The following is an 18891-nucleotide window of genomic DNA, read 5'->3' as shown; positions in this document are numbered from 1 at the left end:
AGATCTCTGTTGAACCTGTTATCCCTTATAGGAATTTTATATACTCCTGATATCCTCTCCATCCTGGATCCGTCTTTTTCATTACGTAGGATGTCAAACAAGGTGCTGCATCTTCTGTGTGCTATGTTAACATTTCGTTGTTTAGCAATGGTGTTGTACAGGGACTTCAATAGAGGGTTGAACTTAATGGGTATCCTCCTATTTTCTATATTATTGCTTGTGTTTTGCGTGTTGATTACAATGTTGGAAGAAGCCTGTGTTTGTTTGTGGTGCTCTGCGATCTTTTGTATAATATTTCGGTACCCGTGTGATCTGGCGATACTTTCCAAGTAATTTAACTCCTCCGTTAGTGCTTGTTGTGTGGAAGAGAGTGTGAACATCGACCGTCAAAAATAGAACAATTTCAATTACATCACGTGACGGATTAAGCGAATGGAACGAGTCAAGTTCGGAATCATTAAAACTTTTTGAAATCGATATTCGATCCAGCTGTTATCCTGATGAAGAACCCAGAAGGGGTTAGGAAAACGTTTGATTTTTGAAAGAAAAAGTGACACACATCGGTTAAAGGTTCCGTAAGTCAGATTTATTGTATTATATACAACCCGATGTGCAGTGATAGTATATTAGTATATAATTATTAAGTGATGCCGACTAATTATTATCATAAAATCGTCGTCAGCCTTACTAAGGCTAGAGCAAAGCTGGATTTTTTAATGAAATGCAAGAGAATACGTGTGTTCCCTATGACCATTTATCGCATTAACCTACCACCAGGAAACGAACCGTTACGCAATAAAGTTACATGGATGTGTATGAACAGGGCAGTAAGGATGACTAGGAAATCGGTTTATTCCAAATTAGTACAACTAGTGGACATTGAAAACACGTTATTTCAGCAGGACCCCAGACTTTTAGCATTGGAGAATGCAAAAATTAGCAACATACAAGAAAGGCTAAGAAATAGCTTAAGGAGACAGACATTATTGCAAGAAAATGCAATGGATTCTACGTTTTCAAATACCTTCCACCGACGAACACAACGAATGTCCATTTATTATATGGGATGACATACAGGTGCCGAGTTACGTTGAACACATCCTAAAGTTTGGACCGGCGTACGCACCTATCCCTCACATTAAAGATACGATACGATCGTGCATTCCAGACCTAGAATTATTAATACGAGGCCTATCTGACATACAGAAGGAATACTATAGATGGGTAGCCTCGTTCAAAATAATAAATAATAAGGTCTCTAGAGAGATGCTCCAATTCAGAGAGGATCTTAAACGCACGACTCGATGGATAAGGCAAAATAATATCACGTTGGTTAGAGCAGATAAAGCGAGATTATTAGTCATTATGAAGAGAGAAACATACGAGAAAGGCCTGTGTGAGTACCTAGAAGTAACAAGATGCAATGAGGTTCAATATAACATGATAGATAAGATACACTCAAGAGTCAAACGCTTCGCATCTACGAAGTTAACTACCAAATTGAAATTGAAGAACATTATAATGGACGCACCGGATGCCCCAAAATTATTTGCTTTTGCTAAAACACATAAAGAAGGGAAACAGTTACGCCCAGTGGTGGATAGGGCCAAAGCGCCCACACGAAAGATAGAGGAAGAGGTACACAACATTCTTACTCCACACCTGCAGGGATACCAATTTTCCATCTCCAACACGTTGGAATTAATAGAACAACTCAAGATGGTCACCTCTCCGTGTTATGCTACAGTACTGGATTTTAGATCCTTATACCCGTCGATTGAACTTCCTCCATGCTTCTGCGCCCTAAGGGACTTTCTTTTTGAAAAATTAGGCTCTAATGAGCTACAACATCAGGCACTAGAATTGGCCCATCTAATTTGTTACAACTCGGTGTTTCAATTTAAAGGAAAGTTGTACACACAAACAAGAGGTGTTCCCATGGGTAGTTCGGTATCCGGGGATTTATGTGAACTAGTTATTAGACAATTGGAAAACAGGACATTGCCTAAATTCCTCCACGACATTATACTATACAAAAGATATGTCGACGACATCATCATCCTATGGAGGACAACCCCCAACATAGCCTGTTTTTTAGACGAAATGAATGACAACCCGTATGGACTGACATTAGAGATGGAACAACACAGTAACACCAGAGTACATTTCCTGGATTTGGACATAAGATTTGATGATTCCATCATCCGCACATCGGTTTTTCGCAAACCTACTAATGTACCGGCATACATACCAGTAAGCTCATGTGATCCCTTCCAGTACAAAATGGCGGCTTTTAGGGCATTGGTTAAACGAGCTTACACACACTCTTCCACACAACAAGCACTAACGGAGGAGTTAAATTACTTGGAAAGTATCGCCAGATCACACGGGTACCGAAATATTATACAAAAGATCGCAGAGCGCCACAAACAAACACAGGCTTCTTCCAACATTGTAATCAACACGCAAAACACAAGCAATAATATAGAAAATAGGAGGATACCCATTAAGTTCAACCCGCTATTGAAGTCCCTGTACAACACCATTGCTAAACAAAGAAATGTTAACATAGCATACAGAAGATGCAGCACCTTGTTTGACATCCTACGTAATGAAAAAGACGGACCCAGGATGGAGAGGATATCAGGAGTATATAAAATTCCTATAAGGGATAACAGGTTCAACAGAGACCTGGTATATGTGGGATCAACTAAACGCTCGTTAGAGGTTAGATTAAAAGAACATATTTCGGATATACAGCACAACAGGCACACAACCTCACTCTCCACATATGCCACTGATCCCGAAATAGTGGCGGACTTCAATGCAGCACGGATAATTGCCTCCACACCACATATTCACCAACTAAAATGGCTAGAAGAGATGGAAATTTTTAGGGCGTATGACAAATCCGAGTGTATTAATTCAAGAGAAGAGATCAGCCTTTCCAGGGCGTGGCAAAAACTACTCCATAAAGAGTGATAACGAAATTATATTGAGCCGTAAAAATAAATGATATTAGGGAACACGAGAATATTAAATAATCGTTATATCTCAATAACATGTTTTGGATCGTTCTCTTAAATTTGAACATCGACCGTCAAAAATAGAACAATTTCAATTACATCACGTGACGGATTAAGCGAATGGAACGAGTCAAGTTCGGAATCATTAAAACTTTTTGAAATCGATATTCGATCCAGCTGTTATCCTGATGAAGAACCCAGAAGGGGTTAGGAAAACGTTTGATTTTTGAAAGAAAAAGTGACACACATCGGTTAAAGGTTCCGTAAGTCAGATTTATTGTATTATATACAACCCGATGTGCAGTGATAGTATATTAGTATATATTCATAAGGTTAGTGTGATATATATATTTATTATTTTATAATAATATATCGTCACGATTTCCAATAAAAATTTATCAAAAACAATTTTAATGCACCATATTTCATTGTTTCTAAGTACATTTTTTACCCATTTTTTACTCATCTGAAAGTGAGCTGTGTTTTAGAATTGATTACCTCTTACATTTGTAGTCCAAAACAACAATCAGCAGTCATCATGCATAGACTACATAGGACATTCATTATGCATCAAAAACAGGTATTTTCAGCTTTAATACTCAACAGTCATACCAGTTCAACTGAACTTTTCTGTTAATGAGTGCTTAATTTAAACTTTAAAGATGCATCATGATTCTGAAACAGACTTGATGTCTTAAAATTGAAGAAATTTGGCATTATTTGAAACAATATTTAATATTATTTTATAAATTAATTTAAATTAATGACATATTTGAAATAAATTATTTTCTGTTCATTCTATAACTGTATATAAAATATATATTAGCATTGAATAATATTTTTTAAAAAATTCAATAAAAGTTATCAATTATAAATCTAATGCTGCAATTTAATCTATTTAATTATCATGTTATCATTTATTACTAATATTACAGATTTAATCACCATTATCTGAAAAACTAGATTGGTTACTTTTTATGCTGTTTCAATTATCTTAACACTAGAAGACTGCTATCTTTAATAACTTGATAACAGAATGAGTGCAAATCTCAAAATGAATAATAACCTTAGATACCAATATTTGTATAGTAATTATAATGATTATTTAATACTACCTATAATAAAAATGCTACTGTAACAAAATAATAATAAATCAAATTAATAAGTATTATTAATAATTCAAAAAATAAATGCTTTACTCTTATATATTATCAGAAAAATTATTGAAAATTAAAAAATAAATATTAAAATTTTACATTTTTATATTAATAAAATATGTTTTGCTGATTTATCAGAATTCAATGTTCCTTAAGATTTCATACTAAGATAAGAAAACAGAAAAGATCCTGTGTTAACAGTTAAAAAAAATCCATGGATCAAATTTCCCTCAGTTACACTCAGCAACAAAAAAATAAAAATGTCAATTTCATATTATGCATATTTCAAGATAGGGGCTGTCCATAAATAATGTCCACACTGGAAGGGAAGGTGGGGATTATGACAAGTCAGGGGAAGGGGTTAATCTTCAATAGATGTTTGTTTTATTTCACTAAATTTTACATAGTTTATACATTTTATTATTAATAAAGTGATAAAAGATTTTGATGTAGAGAGAGTTTTATTAAACATCTGTAGAGGAGAGAGGTTACAAAAGCTTTGACAAACTAGGACAATGAGGGGGAGTAAAAATTCCAAGAAAAATACAAATGTAATTTATGGACAGCCCCAAAAATACAGTATTTAATGCTATGATCACAATTTGATTGAGAAATTCAAAATTATTTTCATTGTACAGAATAAGATTTCATTTACTAGAAAATATCTCATTTCAATGTGACAAAACAATACGGCATAAATGAATAAAATGTTTTTCAATGTTTAGGTACAATTTTTTTTACAGTTAATAATTTATCATTTTGCCATTTAGTCTAATGACATCAAATAAATGCCAACATCAAGTAAAATTTTCATTAAGTCTGATTCTACTCAATATATGACACATAATCCCCTCTCTATCTCCCTATTTCTTGACCTTTAACCGGCTAAATTTAATAGCTTCTTATAATAATAACTTAGAAATAACCCTGCCAACTTCAAAAATTTTTGGTTTGTCTAATCCTGATATACAGTAGAATCTCATTTTAATGATTGCAGAACAAAAGATTTATGGGAATAACAAATTTTTTTCTCCAGGTTCCACCAAATCATTGTAATTTTATCTCCTGTCAATGGATCCATAACTTGGAATAACATATTTTTTCTAGCCCCATCTATTGTAAACTTTGCATTTTTTCAATAATTAGTCAATATTTGAGTTTCACAATTCTCACTGAATGTATAGGGGTGTTGTCTTGTTGATAATGAAAGAAATTCTTGATCAATCAATGCCTCAAAACTTAGTGCATGTGTTATGCCAAATCCAAGAACATTGTTCATTTCATACAATATGCAAAAATTTGCATAAAAATTTGTGAAATTAGAATATTGACTACTGATTTCATTAATTAGATCAACTTTTTTGCCTATTTTACAAGATATGCTAATTTTGAACTGCCTATTTCATGAAATTGACATTTTATATTTTCTAATGAGATACCAAATTTTGCTTAGCTCATCGAGTTATGGTTTAGAAAATGTTAGGCACAGATTTATTTTAGTATTGTCTTATTACTGTAATATTACTTAATGATATTTAATACTTTCTAATAATGTTTACTAAATGTATGTTACATTAAATCCTACATTAGAGCTTAAGCATATGTATTAAAAAGTGAGTATTAATAGAAAAATTAGAAACTCCAAAATAATAATAAGTGAAAACAAACCAAAATGAAAGCTTTACAAATACATAGGTTCAGAAATTTACTGCACTAATATTACTTGACACAATTGCCATTTTCATGAATTTGACAAAAATATTGCCAATTTCTTGAAATCAGCATATCTTGAATTATGCAAATTTTTTCTATTTTCCATAATAAAATTAGTTATCACTTCACGCTGACTTTTTAATTATTGTAAAATCACATACGTGTTGTGGTGTTACCACGGTGAATTATTACAATATAAATATAAAATGTTCATGAGCACTTTCGGTAATGTACAGTTACCAAAAGTGCTTGTGAACATTTCATATTTACTTTTTCTATTTCATGAAATGAGCAACATTACCAGATTCAGTGCAACACAAGTTCATTCATCACATCTCTGTACATACTGCATTCACTTTGTCATCCAAGACAACAATAGGATCATATGTGAAAACAAACAGCAGCCCATATCATGACCAAATCATCTCCCATTGTCTGGAAGACATAATCCCTTCACTTTTCCTTAGATCATGGAAGTAATATAAAGTAACCATCTGATTCACCAAGACTGAACTTCTTTCATTAGCAAAAATGATTTATCCCAATCTTTAGACCAATGCATTACTGTTCAAACAAAGTTCATCCTCACAAGGTTGCTTCTTCATTACACTCCTACCTAGACATTTGGTATATTGTAGGAGACATTGGAAATTTTGTGAGTTGGTTTGAACACTAGCTTTCTTCTGCAATGTCCCTGGCAGACAAGAAAATTAGATGCTATATGAAAGATTTGGGCTTTCTTCCTCTGGATGAGGGCATCAGACCTCTCAGACTATTTTTCATAATTAGCATCTTACATAATGAAATTATCTACAACATTTGTGCTTTGCCCAATCCTTCAGAAAATTTCTGTTTGATCACCCTTCTTTTAAAATGATAATCTTTCTTCTTGAACTGCAATTTGAAAAAATCATAGACCTATAAATTCCCACTGTTGTCCATCCATCTTTCCTTAATCTTGAGAATGGAGTTAGATAGATAAAATCCATGACTGGATATGAAAACATTAGGGTCAAGCGGTCTGAATTAACTATATATGAACTTCTGATGCAAACCAGAAGTTACATTATTTCAATTCAAAACTTTTCTTCTGAAAGTAGTTAATAGATGACCAGTACAACTATGTTGTTAAAGTATGGTGTACCTGTACAGGGGCAAGCCACTACTAATTTGAGGTGGAGGGCATATATTTTTAAATTAAATAAATTAAAAATATGATTAAAAATTGCATCCCAGAATTGTGATGATATCACACTAAATAAATGCTTGTTCTAATTCAGGAAATGCATTTCCTTTCTCCATTGCTAGAAAACAAATGAAGTCTACAGACTTCATTTGTTTTCTAGCAATGGGGGATGGCAATAAAACACTCATAAGGCGTAGCAGAAACAACTTTTTCTATTCAAGAGAAAACAATACAGTGAAATCCAGTTATTATAATCATAGATAATGTTATTGATCACTATTTTTATTATAATCAGTTTTCCAAAACACTATGATGTAAAATCAGTTAAAAATAATCTTTTTATTATAATAATCAAATTTCAGCTATTGTTATCAATTGTGATAATTACACTTTGGGACAAACAATAAGAATTCTTAAAAAATTTATAATAAANAAAAATTGCATCCCGGAATTGTAATGATCACACTAAATAAATGCTTGTTCTAATTCAGGAAATGTATTTCCTTTCTCCATTGCTAGAAAACAAATGAAGTCTACAGATTTCATTTGTTTTCTAGCAATGGGGGATGGCAATAAAACACTCATAAGGCGTAGCAGAAACAACTTTTTCTATTCAAGAGAAAACAATACAGTGAAATCCAGTTATTATAATCATAGATAATGTTATTGATCACTATTGTTATTATAATCAGTTTTCCAAAACACTATGATGTAAAATCAGTTAAAAATAATCTTTTTATTATAATAATCAAATTTCAGCTATTGTTATCAATTGTGATAATTACACTTTGGGACAAACAATAAGAATTCTTAAAAAATTTATAATAAATGGGCCTTATCCTCAAAATTTACTTTTAACCAAAACATACCTTTTATCTTTTACATACTGTAAGGGTATGACAAGAATTCTAGAAAATACATGTACTGTAGATCTTTTCCTAAAGAACACACTTGAGGATTAACATTTCTGTTGAGGCTTCTGTAGTTGAATTTTGTGATCTATTGAGTTAATAAGACTATATAAGTGCTCTATAAAAAGTTTTTTAAGTTTTTGCTTTGCAGAAGCAAAGCAAAAACTTAAGCTTTTTGCTTATGCAAAGCAAAAACAAAGCAAAAACTTAAAAATATCAAAATGATGATCTTACCTTCAAACACTACATTGTTAACTCAGCCATGTGACCAAGGTATCATACAAACTTTAAAAGCTTATTACCACAAGCAAATCTGTGCACAAATTATAGTTAAACTTGATGAAATTCAAGATCAACCTGATGCAAATGCAACTGCAAAAAATATTTCCCTTCTTGATGCATTGTATTTGCTAACAATGTCTTGGAAACAAGTTCAGAGAAAACTGCTTCCAAAAGGTGGCTTTTCTAAAATAAATGCTGAAACTCTCACTTCCAAATAATCTGATCTTACAGGTTAAATTTGCAAAAGAATTCCAGGCAGTATGTTTAAAGACAAATTTCAGTATTAGGTGAATATGGATAGCAATATTGAAGAGACGGCTAAAATGACTATTGAAAATATGTCAAGATGTTGCTGATATATCTCCAAATTATCAGAAGAAAATGTACCTAGCCTATTTAAAGAAGAAGAAATTTCAGAATATTTTTTCGATTTTTTACAAATACAATAGGAAATATCACTGGGACAATTAATTTTCTCCACCTATACAATAAAAAGAAAAAAACAACTCTTAAAAACAATAATAAAACAAAATTACACATAAAATAAACAAGCAGATTACAGATCAAGAAAAACTTACATGTTATAGAATAGGTGTTTACATATTTATTTAAAATGTAATAAATCAAAATGTAAAAATTGTTCAACATTACAAATGCTTTGAGAAGAATGATAAAAATATGATCTAATAGAAAGAGCTAGCCTAAAAGAAGGGATTAAAATGCAAGTTTGATTACAGGTAAAACATTGGAAAACCTGTAAGGAAAGCCAATCAGAGTGAATACAACCATTAAAATATTTGTAAAAAGTAAGCAGTTGAAATATTTGATGTGATCAGTAAGAAATGGAAGTCCCAATCTAGATCTAGGAACATTAGAATTAGGAGTAAATGGGAGGTTAGCAAGTTTATTATATTTTATTTTGTTTAGAATAAGTTCCTCCAATTAATACCCAGATGCAAGAAGCTCTATGAATTCTTCATCGTGCTATGCAATATAGATTCAAACAAGCTTCAAAAGCATTATGACAAGGAGAATTATATTCAGGAGTTAATAAATGCAAATAAACAACAGACAACACTTGATAAGTTTTTCAAGCAAATTTTTTGTTGTTTTCAAAAACAGTAATTTATTAGAAATTAGCATATATAAATGTGTAATATTGTATTAAGTATACAGTTTCTGATAAACATATTGTACAAATGTCATACTGTAATAGTTTGTAATAAATCAACAACAACATTAATACCAGGATGTGTTAAAAAATCCTAGAACCTATTTCTGGTATGACGAAAAAAACAAAAGAAAAAGTTCACCACAAACGTTTTTGAACTGTTGCGAGTTCTTCCTCGGGTGAAAAAGGGAGTTTCTGATGGGACGGAGCAATCGGTTAACAGTATATGAGAAAATATATATATATTTGAAAGTGTAATATGAGTCGCGCATGCATAATCGTAGGGTAATCAGATCTTAACAATTAAAGTTCAGAGTCCATCAACGCCTGCCAGGCTACAGACAAAACTAACTGATCTTTAAAATTGATGCATGAGTCATTAAGGGTCGATTTATAAAATGTAAATGGCTTCTAGCCATTNCTTCAAAAGCATTATGACAAGGAGAATTATATTCAGGAGTTAATAAATGCAAATAAACAACAGACAACACTTGATAAGTTTTTCAAGCAAATTTTTTGTTGTTTTCAAAAACAGTAATTTATTAGAAATTAGCATATATAAATGTGTAATATTGTATTAAATATACAGTTTCTGATAAACAAATTGTACAAATGTCATACTGTAATAGTTTGTAATAAATCAACAACAACATTAATACCAGGATGTGTTAAAAAATCCTACTCCTAGAACTTATTTCTGGTGTGACGAAAAAAACAAAAGAAAAAGTTCACCACAAACGTTTTCAAACTGCTGTGAGTTCTTCCTCGGGTGAAAAAGGGAGTTTCTGATGGGATGGAGCAATCGGTTAACAGTATATGAGAAAAAATATATATATATTCGAAAGTGTAATATGAGTTGCGCATGCATAATCGTAGGGTAATCATATCTTAACAATTAAAGTTCAGAGTCCATCAATGCCTGCCAGGCTACAGACAAAACTAACTGATCTTTAAAATTGATGCATGAGTCATTAAGGGTCGATTTATAAATGTAAATGGCTTCTAGCCATTTTAGGTGTTCAATGTGTGACGTAGTGTAGACTAGTGTTGCCTGATTAAAGGCCGCCGAGATGTCGGGATAAGAGGCGTAAGTGGAGAGGGCAGTGGAGTATCTCTTATGTTGAATATCTGCTATGTGCTCCTGCAATCTGACCCCCAAGGAGCGTTTGGTCAATCCGACGTAAATGACATCCCTATCAAATCTGTTGTCTCTAATGGGGATACTGTACACACCTGGTAGTCTGTTCCAGTTGAGGGGGGGGGTCTTTCCCATTGCAGAGGATGACAAATATGGTGGACCTGTATGTGATCTGAATTTGGTGCTTCATGGCGATCTCAGTGTAAAGTGTTTTAGCATACGGATTGAACGTGATAGGGACTTGTTGAACGTCAGGATGGTTGTCACTCTGCATGTCAGTCGTGACGGTGCATTTGAGTGCGTTCAATGATAGCGTTCAATCAGTTTATGAGTGAGCATCAGGAAACCGTGGGTGAATGCAACATGGTGTATATGAATTAGCTCAGCAGCAAGTGCTTGTGTAGAAGATGAATGAGAAAACGCTCTCCTGATTAAAGCATTGAATGCCGCTAATTTATACGGGAAGGGGTCACATGATCCCATAGATATGTATGTGGATGTAGAATTTGATTTGCGGTAGACGGATGTGAAGATGCGCTTCTCCTCGACTCTGATATTTATGTCAAGGAAGTGGACCTCCTTGTGATTGGCTTGTTCGAGCTCTAAGGTTAAGCCAAACGGGTTATTATTAAAAGTGTCAACAAAGGCCAAAATATCTGGAACTGTCCTCCAGAAAACTAAAATATCATCAATGTATTTCCTGTATAAAAGGATGTTGGGGAGGAACTGTGGAAGGACTTTGTCTCCAGTTGTCTTATAATCATTTCACATAGGTCCCCTGAAATTGGGCTGCCCATGGGGACACCTCTTCCTGGCATGTAGATTGTACCATTAAATTGGAAAAAGGAACTGTAGAAGAGTAAGTGAACGATCTCCAGTATGTGGTGGTGTAGAGTGTTATCATCCAAGATACGTAAAAGGGTGTCCCTGAGTGCACAAAAGGTTGGGAGAAGCAGGATCACGGGATAGAGGGATTAAAGTCCAAGACTGTGATAAATTGTAGGGTGGTAACGTCCTTCAAAAGGGATAAAATCAACCCTTAACGACTCATGCATCAATTTTAAAAATGAGTTAGTTTTGTCTGTAGCCTGGCAGGCGTTGATGGACTCTGNAGGCGCGCATGCATAATCGTAGGGTAATCAGATCTTAACAATTAAAGTTCAGAGTCCATCAACGCCTGCCAGGCTACAGACAAAACTAACTGATCTTTAAAATTGATGCATGAGTCATTAAGGGTCGATTTATAAAATGTAAATGGCTTCTAGCCATTTTAGGTGTTCAATGTGTGACGTAGTGTAGACTAGTGTTGCCTGATTAAAGGCCGCCGAGATGTCGGGATCAAAGGCGTAAGTGGAGAGGGCAGTGGAGTTTCTCTTGTGTTGAATATCTGCTGTGTGCTCCTGCAATCTGACCTCCAAGGAGCATTTGGTCAATCCGATGTAAATGAGATCCCTATCAAATCTGTTGTCTCTAATGGGGATACTGTACACACCTGGTAGTCTGTTCCAGTTGAGGGGGGTCTTTCCCAATGCAGAGGATGTCAAATATGGTGGACCTGTATGTGATCTGAATTTGGTGCTTCATGGCAATCTCAGTGTAAAGTGTTTTAGCATACAGATTGAACGTGATAGGGACTTGTTGAATAACGTCAGGATGGTTGTCACTCTGCATGTCAGTCATGATGGTGCATTGTGAGTGTGTTCAGTGATAGCGTGCAATCAGTTTATGAGTGAGCATCGGGGAAACCGTGGGTGAATGCAACATGGTGTATATGAATTAGCTCAGCGGCAAGTGCTTGTGTAGAAGATGAATGAGAAAACGCTCTCCTGATTAAAGCATTGAATGCCACTAATTTATACGGAAAGAGGTCACATGACCCCACAGATATGTATGTGGATGTAGAATTTGGTTTGCGGTAGACGGATGTGAGGATGCGCTTCTCCTTGACTCTGATCTTTATGTCAAGGAAGTGGACCTCCTTGTGATTGGCTTGTTCGAGCTCTAAGGTTAAGCCGAACAGGTTATTATTAAAAGTGTCAGCAAAGGCCAAAATATCTGGAACTGTCCTCCAGAAAACTAAAATATCGTCAATGTATTTCCTGTATAAAAGGATGTTGGAGAGGAACTGTGGAAGGACTTTGTCTCCAGTTGTCTTATAATCATTTCACATAAGTCCCCTGAAATTGGGCTGCCCATGGGGACACCTTTTCCTTACATGTAGATTGTACCATTAAATTGGAAAAAGGAACTGTAGAAGAGTAAGTGGACCATCTCCAGTACGTGGTGGTGTAGGGTGTTATCGTCCAAGATACGTAAAAGGGTGTCCCTGAGTGCACAAAAGGTTGGGAGAAGCAGGATCGCGGGATAGAGGGATTAAAGTCCAGGACTGTGATAAATTGTGGGGTGGTAACGTCCTTCAAAAGGGATAAAATCAACCCTTAACGACTCATGCATTAATTTTAAAAATGAGTTAGTTTTGTCTGTAGCCTTATATAAATATATAAAAAATTATAAAAATTATAAATTTATATATTCAGTAATAGAAATTTGTTTATTTAAATATTCATTGAATATTTACTGCTATATTTAGTAATATTTTACTTCTTGATTATGATAGTTGCAGGTGTTTAATATCTGTTTGACTTTTATAGATAAATTTTAAACTATTATAATATATACAGTCGACCCCCATAACACTGTTGATAATTCCATTTTATATGAATTCCATGTTGTTTGAGTCACTTAGATTATACAAATATGTGAGCTGTTCACAGCCCGGCACACGTATTTGTAAAATCTAAGTGACTCGTACAACATGGAATTCATATAAAACAGAAAAATCAACAGTGTTATAGGGGGGGTCGACTGTAGTTTATTATTATTTACATAATAGATTTACTTGAATTTTTAAAATATTTAAATTTTATAAATTAAAAAAAAATATTATGAAATTTTTATAAACTGAAAAAAATTATATTTTTGATGGATAAGTCCATGAATAATATACTGTATTAGCTCACAGGCAAATAGACTTTTTCTTAGAGACTAGTGCTGAAGTGTATAGTTTTAATTCTCTTTAAGTATTTGACAGAAACTTAGTTGTAGCATAGTGTTTTTAGAATACTGTAGTGTATTAAATCCTTACATCATAAAGCCAAATAATTGCCAAATTATATCAGGCTATATTACTACTAATAATAATAATTAAATGCTAAGTAATTTGGCATTAGAGGCAAGCATTAGGTGCCATCTCTTGCTAAATTTAATAATTATAATTAAATTAATATTTTAATAATTTAAAGTTTCTGGAAGAAAATAGTAATAATATAGCATGATATAATTTGGAAATCATTTGGCTTTAATATATAAATATTGGATTTGGATATTTATATTCTTATGTAATTTTTGGAATATAATCCATGACTTATGTGTTGTTTTTACAATGAAAAAAAGATTGCAGCTTAGGTGTGGAAAGTTTCACATCATTTAAGAATCACTTTGCAGTTGGCAGCAGCATCTGAACTAGTGGTGTTCAANATTTACAATTTTTAAAATTATAAAATATTTATAATCATATTTAAAATTATAAAATATTTCATATTTTATAATTTTTCATTGTAACTAAATTTAAAATAAATAAAATTGAAAAAAAAAAATACTACACATTTAAAGTTGCTGTAATAACAAGAAAGAAGAATGACAGTCCAGATAAAAAAAAAGACAAAAATTAGGAAACAACATGATAAATTTCAAGAAGGAACACAGATAAAAGAATTACGTGGATAAATAAACTATTGAAGTACTTATAAAATAATAATTGATTGAAACAATTAATGCATACAGAAAATCAAAGCTGGGTAGTTTGTGCATAACTTGATTTTGTACATAAATATATGCAAATATTGTCTAATGGCACAATAATTTATAACAATGGAATGAAACTTGGCTTTATCTTTTGTCACTGATGAGGAGATGGCCAGGTGTTGTCCTCTCAATTTGAACAAAACTTGGTGAGCAATTAGCCCTAAACACAAATAGTTCCTTGTCCAAATAATAGGACCCACTTTTCAAGCATTTCCAAAAAACAGACCTCTGAAAATTGTGTTTAGCTTATAAGTCAGGAAGTTCTAAATCTTGTAAGAATGGCAGTAGCCATTCTTACAATATTTAGATTAATTTATTCAGGCGGTTAAAAAACCAACAATAATTTTGCATTCTCTTCCCGCACCTCCTACATGATTCAAAGCACATACATGTCGGCCCCTTTATGTGCGTCTTTTTATGTGTGTTATGTATTTTAAATTATGTCCCGCGCTTTAATATTTAAAATTTAAATTTTAACATAAACTTGCACTTGTGGATCTATTCCGATCGGTTTCTATGCTGTCTATGTTAAGGCGCATGCGTGCCAAAAATTTTATACGTATTTACAAAGTGTTTTAATTTAAATTCTAAAAATTTAATTGTTCTTAATAGACATCTAATTGGCTCTCATGTTATGCATGTTAAGGTGCACGTGCGCCAATTTTTCGCGTTCACATAATAATTAATAGCCACTCCAATCGATGTTTATTTGTTTTAAAACGCATGCGCACCAATTTTAAATGTTTAATTCTAAATATTTAAATTTAAAATCTCTTTTTTGTATGTTCAAAAACGGCTAGTATCGTTAATGTTTTAAATTTAAATGTATGGTTCGAATTCTTTATTCGAATTTAATTTTACCTGAAGACGACGTGCTTATTTACGTCGAAAGCGCTCGTAAATTAAAAATAATTTCAAGTATATTTAACGCCTCATAGACTGACGTTCTTGGAAGTTTTGATTGGCAGTAGCCAAGCGGAGAAGGTTCTAGATCAGCGTTTCTCAACCTCTAACGAATCGTCGGGGCGACGATTCGTTAGAGGTTGAGAAACCCTTCAACGTAGTATCGCCCCCCCTTCACTCCAAGGCTAACGCCAAATTCATACTGCATTGAATAGACTAGTCACTAGTATAATGTTATTTGTTTGATTATTGTACGATATAACGAATAAAATATCTAATTATTCTTAATATAATGTTTTACTATATCGCCCAGAAAATTGTTTTTTGCCCCCAAAATATAAATTGTTACTAATCGCCCCTCAACATGGAAAAACGCCCACATGGGGGCGATATCGCCCCCGTTGAGAAACACTGTTCTAGATGCTGGATCTATATTATATAGATTCAATCCTTTGCAAGTTTTGTTTTTATTTTATTTTTTTAAATGTGTAACAGTTATTTTATTATTTTATCATATTATTACTATTCTTATTCCTCGCACAAACTTCAGATATGGTGGTATTGTTTTATTTGAAGTGTAACAAACATAAGTGCATGAGGGAATTGTCCATAACATTAACAATTAAAAGAAAAATGCTGCAATTATGCTATCCTATTAAAAGTTTATCCTATAAAAAGTTTACTCCTTTAACATGATTTCATAGTTATTTCTGTTTCAAGTTTAACCACGGAATCATATAATTCAGTCTTGTAGTGCTGTAATTTATATTTACCATATATAGAAATATGCTAATTATTACCATTCTTACTACTGTAGCTAAAAATTTTCATTTAACTTCATCTTTTAACTAAGTGGTAAAATTTTATGGTTTTAAAACAATCACTTACAAAGAAAAACCATTTAGGATAAATTTAATTTAAATTTTATCCACAATTACACTATCTGAAGGTACAAAAATTATTTAAGATTTGCATTGATAAATATGATAAATGCATATGATGTATAATCTGTATAAAAATATGCTACAATAAAGTTTTGAGTTGTCTATCTGGAGTTGCTGTGAGAAAATCAGCCAGTACAGATTAAATTGATTTTACACACATTGATAAATATATTTAAAATATTTACTTCATTACTATTTTGTCATAATTTAAGCAACTAATTTAAAGCATGAAAGAGTATTTAGGTCACTGCTTTAATAACTTATATTACTCCTTGAAAATGTGTTTTTCTTTTTAAGTTTATAATGAAAGGAGATTTTTTAAATCATTTTGCAATGATTATTACATATCCTATTCTTGAACGTTTTTCCAAGAAATTGCAAGTAATATTTAAATTAAGTTATTGGAGAATTTGCTATTTTTCTACTGAAGGTGAAGGATTTCCAAATATTCCAATGTTTAGTGATTTTACAATTTAAACATTAGAAAATTAGATAATCCATTTCAAATAATCTCATTTATTCTTAATTTCTTACTAAATTTAATAAGAATTAAATTTGATCTACATTTTTTTTTGTTGTTGTTTTACTAGTTGAAATCATTATCTTTTCAGATAATGATTTCAACTAGTAAAACAACAAAAAAAAAATTATTTAAGCATTTCCAAAACATGAAATTTCTTTTTTACATATTTTTTCTTCTTACTAGCAACAAATATTAAGTATTTTATTACCTAACACTCATTATATCATCACTTTTTTACAATAAATAAAAATAAAACTCTGAATCAAATTTGACATTTAAGACATATATTTTTCATATTTTTCAGACGAATGGAAAAAATATTACTTTAAAAGAAAAGATCAAATGAATACCATTATAACAATTACATAAAAATGACAACTGAATAAAATGTAAATTTTCTATATTGATATTTTAAAATAATTTTTAATTTGAGACAAAATTTACAATAAAACATCAATCGACTATCTCAAAGTAATTTATTAAGCATTCTTATTGATCAATATCATTAATAAAAAGACAACAAAATAAAATCAGATAATGGAAAGAAGTCAATGATCCCAATAACAAAAAAAAAAAAAAAAAGCTTTGAAATCAAAGTTTGACCTCATTATTACAGACATTTTATAGAATCGGTTGCATTATTCCAAACATTTTATAGAATTGGTTGCATTTATCATATCAGTATAAGTACATTTAATTTTATAACAAAACGATAGTAACCACAATCAGTAAAATCAACAACACACTGCAAAATTATACTAAATAATTTTACCACTAATAGTAAACACACGACACTTCGCATTCATTTATTACTATTTTAATTGTAAAACAATATCAAGTTGTTTACAATATTAAACACGAAATTCTTGGTATAGGAAAAAGAAAAACCAAATTACTAGTATTCTGATGTCATGAAGTGACATAGCACTATCAAATGTCATTTTAGAAGTTAATAATAGTCTACTTATTAAGCAATAGTTTATCTTTATTTGCATAATTAAATTTAGCTAGTATTATTATTCTTTTAAGGGATTAAATACTCCTGGAATAGAAAAAGTTTTTTAAAAAAAAATCTTATTTAATAAATTACATAATTCGATGATGATGATGATGATGATGACAATAATAATAATAAAACAATCTTTGGCGAACCAAATTAAACTTTCTATACGCAAAATTCAATTATCTGAACGAAAAATATTTAATATTTATATGCATTTTAATGTTTTTTATTGGTTAAAAACATTGAAATTGATTAAAAACAGTGCAACACATGCACTTTTTTTTAATCAATTTCAATCTCGTGTTTATAATATTGGATCAGATTTGTTTACATATAATGCGTTTATTTGACGAAAGCAGCAGATAATATACGTGAAATGAAGCTAACTCCATTTTTATTTTTTAATAATAACTAATAATGCAATAAACAAGTATTAAAAATTAAATATACTCGGATACTACATAATATACTTATATTTAAAAGATTAATAAAATATTGAATTATAATTTTGTTAAACTCACACGCAGGAAATTTAACTTCCGCAAGATTTTTGTTTTTTAATTTTATTTTTCTTAATTTTTGCACCATCCGAGAACACCAAACACTGGCCAGGAAGCCATATTTATTTACTGAATAGCTTTTTGGAAAACAACGCCCTCTCGATAAATGAATCTCGAAAGGAAATTAAATAGAATTTTTTTTTATTTTTATTATTATTTTATCCTGGCGTCAAACAAAGCGATAAGATAAGATTGTCAATTTTAATCTTATAAGATAGAATTAAAATGAGATGAACAATAGAAAATATAAAATAAAAATGATTAAAAAAAAAGCCACTATTTAAGACAAATATTTCTCGCATCGCACCGTATGTTTACTAAATTGAAAGTTTGTATACAGTATAAACTTAATTTGTAAATTAAACATTGCGAAGAAAAATTTCGAACAAAATATTTACTTAATTGGTTTATAAATTAAATATTTAAAGTAAAGTACAGTATTGTTAAATTGCAACGAGATGTAATAAATTCATAAATATTTGAAAAGCGATTAAAACATTTCATAAAAAC

General features: G+C 31.5%; 2 protein-coding genes across 3 annotated transcripts in view; one reads left to right on the top strand and one right to left on the bottom strand.

The window, feature by feature from the left end:
• Positions 1–18473, bottom strand: part of LOC111621522 (voltage-gated hydrogen channel 1-like) — a 56738-nt gene extending 38265 nt beyond the window's left edge. Inside the window, exon 1 of one of the 2 annotated variants that reach the window (XM_023363679.1) lies at positions 18343–18473. The gene's annotated coding sequence lies outside the window, so the exon portion shown is untranslated. Of the gene's footprint in view, positions 1–7951; positions 8084–18342 lie in introns of those variants that run through there. The other variant, XM_023363680.1, reaches the window with a different exon arrangement.
• Positions 997–2982, top strand: LOC111621510. Its single transcript, XM_023363664.1, has one exon. The coding sequence runs from the start codon at positions 997–999 to the stop codon at positions 2980–2982; it is 1986 nt and encodes a 661-aa protein (XP_023219432.1).
• Positions 18474–18891: the final 418 nt, after the last annotated feature.

The sequence above is a fragment of the Centruroides sculpturatus genome, unplaced genomic scaffold, assembly GCF_000671375.1.
Source record: "Centruroides sculpturatus isolate CEXI.00-Female unplaced genomic scaffold, Cexi_2.0 scaffold222, whole genome shotgun sequence".
Classification (NCBI taxonomy): domain Eukaryota; kingdom Metazoa; phylum Arthropoda; class Arachnida; order Scorpiones; family Buthidae; genus Centruroides; species Centruroides sculpturatus.
This window is presented reverse-complemented; position numbering and strand designations above follow the sequence as displayed.

Coding starts and splice junctions, on each gene's coding strand:
- LOC111621510 (XM_023363664.1), top strand. CDS start 997: ATGCAATGGATTCTACGTTTTCAAATACCTTCCACCGACGAACACAAC.